Genomic DNA, 9,504 nt, shown 5'->3' on the forward strand with positions numbered 1-9,504 from the left:
AAAAGAGAAATCAAGAAACTGATCCCATTCACGATTGCACGAAAAACTATCAAATACCTCGGAGTAAACCTAACCAAAGATGTAAAAGACCTATATGATGAAAACTATAGAAAACTTATGAAAGAGATTGAAGAAGACACCAAGAAATGGAAAAACATTTCCTGTTCATGGATCAGAAGAATAAACATTGTGAAAATATCATTACTATCCAAAGCAATCTACACATTCAATGCAATCCCCATCAAAATTGCACCAACATTCTTCTCAAAGCTAGAACAAACTATCCTCAAATTCGTATGGAACCACAAAAGACCCCGAATAGCCAAAGTCATATTGAAGAAGAAAACCAAAATGGGAGGCATCACAATTCCAGACTTTAACCTCTACTACAAAGCTGTCATCATCAAGACAGTATGGTATTGGCACAAAAACAGACACATAGACCAGTGGAAATGACTATAATTTAAATAAAAACTTGAAATAAAAAAATATTATGCTAATTGAAAAGAGCCAGTAACAAAAGAGTACTCGTCATATGATTCAGTTTACATGAAAAGTCTCAAATAGGCAAATTTACAGAGACAGAAGTAGATTAGTGGTTGCATTAGGCTGAGTGGGATGGAAGGTACTGAGATAAGACTGTATGTAGGGTGTTCCATTTGTGGATTATAAAAATGATCTAAAATTTACTGTGATGATAATGACAAAACTCTGAGAATGCACTAAAAATCATTAAAACTGCACATATTAAATGGGTAAATTATACTGTATGTCAATTTTATCAGTAAAACTGTTATATAAGAAAGAAAGAAAGAAAGAAAGAAAGAAAGAAAGAAAGAAAGAAAGAAAGAAAGAAAGAAAGAGAGAGAGAGAGAGAGAGAGAGAGAGGAAGGAAGGAAGGAAGGAAGGAAGGAAGGAAGGAAGGAAGGAAGGAAGGAAAGAAGGCAGGCAGGTAGGCTGGAGATTACATAAAAAGATGGAGGGAGCACACATGTCCAAACTACTCTTACCTTAGAAAAATGAGAAAATATGTTTGGAATAAAGATGAAATTAATAACAAAATGTATATAAATAGAAGTATAATCAGTAATCTAAGATATCTGTAAATTTTGGGAATCCATGAAAGATAGAACAAAGACAAAATAACACTAAAAGATGAAACCACAGCTCAAAATATGTGTAAGAGAACACATGTAGGCTATTCTAAGGGATGTCCCAAGCTCTGGGGTGTTTGATTGGAGAATTACATTGAAATATTTAGTCATTTTGCTTCTGGCTCTCTTTGTGACATATTGTAGGCCACAGAGCAATTTGCCTAAGGATAGAAAAAATAAACATAATTAGTTCAGCCACTGAGGTAGGTCTGTACTTTAACTCTGCAGCAACATCTGGGAGAAACAGAGAATCCATGTGCCCAGATGAAGAGTTAGTCGTTTATTGTCCCTCCCTTCCTATGACAGGATATGTCATCCCTTCCTCTTAATACTGGAGGCAATCAGCCTATAGTAGATAAACAATACCCATGAAGCTATGGAAAAAAATTGAATATATAGACGACTACACAGTGAAGAATCCTTAAAGACATCATTTCAGGTGGCTATGAATTGACAGAAAATAGTCACATGTATACACACACCACACACACACACACACACACACACACACAAGATTAAGTAATAGAATATTAAATCCAGAACATTCTTTGAAATGTTCTCACATTATAGCTGTACATGTAGCATATCTTCTATTATGCCCCAGAAACATAAATGACAGGGTACAGCCAGACCAGAGCCTCATTCCTTAACCAGCCATTATCATTAGGCCCATGAATACTTAGAGATTTCATCTTCATTCAGAAGGAATATATATGAATAAGCCCACCCTCTAAAAGAAAGTATATAGAAATGTCTGAGGATCTTCTTGGTGGTCAAGAAAAGTTCAATGTCAGCTAGGCTGTACCTAATTATGTGTAGAAAGAGATGGGGAGAGAAGCACAGTCAGTGTGCAATGCTTCCAGAACCCAAAGTGGCCTGCTAAGTATTGTGTGTCCTTCTTGTGCTTGGGGAGCAAGACACAATGGTCTCCCTTTGTGGTGAGGGAGATGTCCTAGAGTGTCCCAGAACACTGGGCTGCTATAGTTGTACTGATGTGGTGGGCCTCTGCATCTCTGTAGGCTTGCCGGCCACCCTATGGAGTGTACTTCTTGTCCATGTCACATGACTAGCACGGTTTCATCATTTCATTACTATAATGGACAATGTGATGCTCTATGGGATGTCCCACTGCTCCAGGTTACTTTGGACTATCATGAGAGTGGTCTGGAGAAACATAGCCCTGAGTCAAGACTATGAATGTGAGCATGACAGTGGATTCTACCACCTTCATTCTAAAGAACACTGATTTTGATAGTCACGCGCAGACAAGATAACTGTAGGAATCCAGGAGTCCAATGGAGAAGGTCCAGCACATCATTTGAGCAAAAAAATCTGGAAATAGCCTCACTGGAGAAGATAGAAACAGTTTCACCTTACCTGCATCACACTACCCTAGGATGCCAGGAGAGATGCCCTCTTCCACAGGGGAAAGTAAAAGGATGGTGAGGAAGCATACAGCTTCTCCATCTTTGTAGGATGCTGCCAAAGAAGTCCATGAATTTTTCAACCCACCCAGAATAGTTATGTGATCTGTATAACTTAGGGATAAGGAGAGGCTGGGAGCACAGCAGCCAGGGTATGGAACTCATCAAAGGGATACAGATCCTATTAACCCCTTTGTGGACTCCATCAGGAAACCTTCCCACAAATTAGTGGGGATGTCTCACCTCAGACTCCTTACTGACCCATGGCCACTCTCAATACTGCACATACCTCACCAAACACCCTGTGTGACTAGCTCCCTGTATGCATCCCCATGAGTAGAGAGTATGAGCTTTTTGTAGTTGGCCAGTGAGAACATGAAGAAAGATGGGTGGACTCTGCAGGATTGGGAGAAAGCAAACAGAATTGAATGAGCACCATCCTAGAGAAAGCAAATTAGAGCCTAGTAGTGCCCGGCCTGTCTTTGCAGGATCAAGAGAAAGCATACAATCTTGAGGTGCTTGGCTGGCTCAGTTGGTGGATCATGCCACACTTGATATCAGGTTGTAAGTTCTAGCCCCATGTTGAAAGTGGAGCCTACTTAAAAACTTAAAAAAGCAAAAACACAAATGTTGAAAAAATAAAGGAGGGATACTATTTTTATGTTTATTTTTTATTTTGAGAGAGAGAGAGAAAGGGAGAGAGCACATGTGAGTAAGGGAGGAACAGAGAGGGAGGAGGAGAATCCCAAGCATGCTCTGAGCTGTCAGATTCAGAGTGACATGAGGCCTGACCTCAGAAACTGTGAGATCATGAGCTGAAGTGACTAGTCAGACACTTAACTAACTAAGACACCTAGGTGCCCTGAGAAAGCATACAATCTTAAGAATCACTTCCCTCCCCAAGAAGAACCAGAAATATGTGAGCAGAAGCATACATGCAAAAAAATCTGAATTGCCTCACAATCTCTAACAAGGCTGACAGGTAATTTTGTTAAGACTTGTTTTGTGACCTAACATATGATTGGTCTTAGAAAATGTTTCAAAAGATGTACTCTGACTCTGTTGAGAATATTTTTTTTCTTTATAGGTCAGATACATCCATTTGGTCTAACAAATAGTTCAAGTCCAATGTTTTTTGTATGTCAACTAGCTACATTTCAGATTATATGCAGAAGTATGTGGTGAATCATGGAAGAACTTACCTATAGTTACTAGATACCATTGTTATGATCAACAGTCCAGATTAGAGCAATGAAGAAAATTAGAACCCTGTAATGGCTCTATCAAACCTAACTGTATTATATGCATATCACATCACTGTGCTGGCCATGACAATACTGTATCTCAGCTCTAAAACCACAATTCTTTACACTCTGCTTTGATAAGAAGTGTAGGAATCAGGAAACACAATTATCATTTGCCAGCTGGTTCCCGGCTATGTTCTGTTAATTGGAATATGATAGAAGGAAACTGGAAGCTTCTAGAAGGATGTAATTGGAATATGATAGAAGGAAACTGGAAGCTTCTAGAAGGATGAATATCCCAGATTGTTTGCTTGTGATTCCTGTCAACACCACACAACAATGCCAACATCACTGGTTCTTTCTTCTAGTTTTATTTCTTCCCAATACTCCCAGCAAAATCTCATCACACTTCCACAAAGGAAACAGAACCAGACACCAGTGGGGCACTTTTCAAGGGTCTGAGTTTCAGGTCCATGAGGGGTCCTCCTCTGTGCTCCTGAGGCATGAGCTCCAGCTATGAAGTGCTTCTTCACAGAGGTGTGGGTCTTGGATCTATGTGGTCTGTTCTCTCAGGTCCTAAGGTACTACAATCAGCAGGACAGCACCTTCTCATTAAGGGTCTGGGTATCATCTCAAAGAAGACCCTCCACCATGCTTCGAGTCTCTTATAACCTCAAATTCCTTTGTTCCCACAGACATACAGGTGGAAGTGATATCCTGCAGTTGCTGTCTCTGTTATTTCTGTATTCCCTTTGTGCCTTCAGTCCACCTATGCTTGTTTATCTTGGATCAAATATTCCCAGTGTTAACCACTGATATAATTTCTGTCTTCCTATCCAGAACATGATTAACAAACCCACTTTAACCTTCCTTGAAGAGAAAGTCCAAACACAGTATCACAAATCCAAACAGATTAAAATATCTTTGCATCTGGTTCTTGATACTCTTGAGATTATATTTGCCAAAACCAAAAACAGAATTATTAAGCATTAAGCATCACATTGGTACTTCTGGAGAAACCATACAGATTGAAGTTGAAGGAAGAAGAATTATTTTTCATAGAATGTGCTATAAATATTTCCTGAAGAGCTAGGGGGGAAGTAAGAATATTTGACCAAAAAAGTTCAGGATACTGACAAAGCAGTAAAATGTGTATAGATGATAATACTAGCTATTATATTAAAGGTTATGGAGGTCAGAGGCAGAGAAAAAGTAAAATATTTGGAATGATTCCATAACCATGGGCAATGCCAATTTTATGTGCATTATTTAGATAATAAAATTCAGTAATGGGCTATTGTTAATGCACTTTTTATTCCCACCTTCTTTAAAACAAAGAAAGAAAGAAAATAACTCCACATCTGAAATCCAAACTAGTTCATTTTGGTCATCTAAGTAATTGAAAGTCTTTTCTCTTAAATGAATAAATTTTAATATCATTGTGGTTATCTGAGGAAATAATGATGGGTAATTCTAGCCAAAATTTCTCTTTTAGCTCAGAGTCTTCTTACTTAAAGCTAAAATGATCTTTTGGGATGCTGTTATCCCAAGCATGAGTCTCAGCATTTTAACGTCTATCAGTGGCATTTTACTCATCTATACAATAACAAGGAATAGGAAAAAAAGAAAAACCCATCTATTCCTTGGTACCACTGGGATAGAGAACCTTCAGCACAGCTCTAGGTATCTGTTTGGTCTTCACACTGTAAATAATGGGGTTCAGCACGGGGGGGGGGATTAACAGGTAGGCATTGGCAATCAAGGTATGTACATAAGGTGGGGCCCGTTTCCCAAACCTGTGAACAAAGGACAGACTTATCAGTGGAATATAGAATACAGCAACAGCCCCAATACGGGAGATACATGTGCTGAAGGCTTTCTTCCTCTCTTTCAAAGATGCAATGCTGAGGACAGTCTTAATAATCAAAATGTTAGAAAGGAGGATGAGGATTGAGTCCACCCCGGCAGTGGTGATCAGGGCTGTCAAGCCAACAGTGCTATTGATCCTGGTGTCAGTGCAGGAGAGCTTCATCACGTCAGGGTGGAAGCAGTAGGAGTGGTGGAGCATGTGGCTGCAGCAGAAGGATAGTCGTTTAAGAAGTGCCACCATCGGTGTCAGGATTAGTGTCCCCCTGGTGATGATTGCTATTCCAATCTGTGCTATTTTAAGCTCAGTTAAGAGAGAAGCATATCTAAGAGGATTAGAGATGGCCACAAAATGATCAAAGGCCATGGCCAACAACACTGAGGATTCCATGACAGTGAAGAGTTGAATGAAAAACATCTGTGACAAGCAGGCATTAAAGCTGATCTCCCTGGTGTCAAACCAGAATATACCCAACATGGTGACCAGGGTGGATATGGACAGGCCAAGGTCAGTGGTGGACAGCATGGAGAGGAAATAATACATGGGTTCGTGGAGGCTGGACTGAGTGACAATGGCAAAGAGAATCAGGCTGTTTCCTGAGAGGGCGGTTATGTAGAGAAAGCAGAAGGGAATGGAGATCCAGGTGTGGAATACTTCCAGCCCAGGAACACCAGTTAGCAGGAAAATGATGGACGTAGATGTAGTATTCTGGAAAGTTGACATGTTGAACTTAAACTGTAGAATATTATCATGAATAGCCTGCAATGATCAATTGCATTTCTTTATAATGAATTCAAGTTGAAATTAATTATTTCACCAGGTAAACACTTATAAGAGACAGTGTCTATATTATAGAAAGAGCTTATGAAGATCAGTTAAAAAAGTAAAGAAAGCTAAGGCGACATAGAATAGAGAAGCAGAAAATGGGAAATTAACAATTATATGAGGATACAGAATTTGTATATAAGCAAATCTAGCAATGAGCCATCTATTTAAACTCATTGTCTGTTGAGTAGATTGCACCCATCACTTCCTGACTTTATGTGGTAGGCAGTCAAGAAATACTTTTTTGAAATGTGTATATTGGGTTGTATGAAATCTTAGATGAGCAACAAACAATATAAGTAGGGATTCTGATATAATAAAGTAAGTTGGCTTCTGAGAGCCAAAAAGCGAATGCTCTCCTCATCTCCTGGATACTTCCTTTCAATCGAGTTGAATATCTCCAATATAATAAATAGCATATATTTGTTGAGCCCCTATTATCTGTTAGTAGTTTTGAAAATATTCTGTATGAACATACAGTTTATTTGTAATATCATAAATTTAACTGTACCAAATTAACTTTCATACTACATAACTAGTGTAAGCCATTAAGACAATTACAAACAGAACTGTTTGAATACAAAGGGTCTCAAAAGTAGGTATTGTGGATACTTTGATGTTATACATTTCTACTTGTCATCCCAAATCAGTTTTTTGGACTGTATATTTTATTTTTGATGCATTCAAGCATGAACTGATATATTTATTGGCTAAGATACCCAAATGATGTTATTAATTTAAGTGTGCCTGAACTTTCCATCCCTAAAGTAATAATGATATGCATACTCCAGAGAACTATTATCAGTATTAAATTAGTGAATATATATGAAAAACTAAGGAGGGTACTTCCCTGTGATGTAAAAGTTCAACAAATATTAGCTATTATATTTTTTTAAATGTAATTTAAAATATTATATAATTTCTTTTCCTGTCTTTCCCACATCTATTTTCATACCCCTCCCACTTATTCACAGGTCTTCTTGTCTGAGCTGAGACAAAAGATGAAAATATTATCTAAGTCTGACTTAGGCAATGCCTACTGCTTAATATCTTCTTTATGTAGTCCCTTCCTCCACAGTTATGATTTTTCTTCCTCATTCTTTCCTGATTCAGAAGAAAAACTCTTGCTCATTTCCATGATTCACTCACTTCATAATCTTAAGCCTCTAGACCAATTGTGGATCTTAGTATAGTTTAACATTAAATTACTGAGTGCATGTGGGCGCCTGGGTGGCTCAGTGGGTTAAGTGTTCAAATCTTGATTTGGCTCAGGTCATGAGCCCAGCATAGAACTTACTTAAGATTCTCTCTCTCTCTCTCTCTCTCTCTCTCTCTCTCTCTCTCTCTCTCTCTCTCTCTCTCTCTCTCCCCCTCTACTGCTCCTGTGCATTCTCTCTTGAAAGAAAGAAAGAAGGAAAGAAAGAAAAGAAGCAAAAAAGAAAGAAAGGAGTGCAGGAGTGCATGCTGCAATCCACTAGATGGATACAGAACCAAATTAAACATGGCACCAGCCCTCAATGATATTTAGGGAAGAATAAGATACTTAGGAAAACAAACATGTAAACAGACAAAATGCAGTGTGATATAGAAAATGTTAAACACACTGGTTGAATGTATTAGAAAGTATTGTGGAGGAAGGATCAAGAGAGGCTTCTTTGAGAATATAAAGAACACCTGTGCAGGGGATACTAGCTAAAAATCACCACGAAGCTACTCTAAGCATGCCCAAGGTATGTTGTTTTAGATATTTTACAAATGTCACTAAGATACAAGATATAAAGTGCTAAAAGTGTTTAAAGGTAGCAGGAATCCAGTATGGAATTCTTTTATCCCCCTCAAAGGGTAAGGAATTTGGATGTTTTCTAGACACTGAAAAAATAAAGACTACACAGGTGTAGTTCTGCACTGTGAAATAACCCCACTAATTTCCCTTATTTATTTTTATTAAATTTTGGATATTTTCATTTGTATCTTACCACCATCTAAAAGACTTCAACTTCTTTCTCAACCTAAACATAACTCTGTCTCCTTCCTGTCACATGCATCTCCTTCCCTTCACCAACAGCTTATTGTCTATCCTCATCTCTCTCTTAGTTTACATCTATTCTTGAAATTTGCTTTTTTTTGTACTGAAGCATGGTCTGTTGTATTAATTGTATATTGCTGCATAAAAAACTAGCACAAATTCATGGTTCAAAACGAGAAATTCGTTGACTCACACTTCAGCAAGTCCTAAGCATAAGCAGCGTAAGCAGGCTCTCTGCTCAGGGTCTCACAGAGCTAAAATCAGGGTTTCAGCCAGGACTGTGTCCTCATCCGGAGGTCAGGATCCCTTCCAGACCCATCCAGGTTGTTGGCATTCTTTGTGGTATGGAATTGAGGTCTCCGCTGACTGGCTAGTCATGGACTGGAGGCTGCTCCCAGCTCCTACAGACTACCCTCTACCATCTACCCAGTCATCTGGACCTCTCCCAACAGGCTGTATCTTCCAATCCAGTAAAGGAATCTCTGCTAGTTCCTGTCTCTTTTAAAGGCTCATATGATTACAGCAGGCTAACCCATAATAACCCCTTTGGGAAAACTCAAAGTCAAGTCATCACCAACACTGCTGACCTCTGCAAACTCTCTTTGCCATATGTACAACATGACATATTCCATCACATCCATAGGACCGCTCACATTCAGGGGTTGGGTTTCATACTGGACTGTATTCATAGGAGACAGGAATCAGGAGCGCCTTTTTAGAATGCTCCCTGCCACAACTGTCCAGGCCAGCCAATCTACAAACTTTTATTGGTTTGGCTTCTAAAATGTCCTTTGAGGAAACAATCAAGAAAACTAATAAGCAACCGACAGAATGGGAAAAGATAGTTGTAAATGACATATCAGATAAAGGGCTAATATCGAAAATGTACAAGGAACTCACCAAACTTCACAATCACAAAACAAATAATCCAGTGAAGAAATGGGCAGAAGATATGAACAGACAC

The 9,504-nt window shown here is 38.7% G+C and overlaps 1 protein-coding gene and 1 pseudogene across 1 annotated transcript; one reads left to right on the top strand and one right to left on the bottom strand.

The window, feature by feature from the left end:
* The window catches only part of LOC115272590, a 17,497-nt pseudogene extending 15,146 nt beyond the window's left edge, over positions 1–2,351 (top strand).
* Positions 2,352–5,458: 3,107 nt separating this feature from the next.
* On the bottom strand, positions 5,459–6,412 carry LOC115272591 (olfactory receptor 51F2-like). Its single transcript, XM_029915621.1, has one exon. It carries the CDS (start codon positions 6,410–6,412, stop codon positions 5,459–5,461), a length of 954 nt encoding a protein of 317 aa, XP_029771481.1.
* Positions 6,413–9,504: the final 3,092 nt, after the last annotated feature.

The sequence above is a fragment of the Suricata suricatta genome, chromosome 11 (genome assembly GCF_006229205.1).
Source record: "Suricata suricatta isolate VVHF042 chromosome 11, meerkat_22Aug2017_6uvM2_HiC, whole genome shotgun sequence".
Lineage (NCBI taxonomy): Eukaryota > Metazoa > Chordata > Mammalia > Carnivora > Herpestidae > Suricata > Suricata suricatta.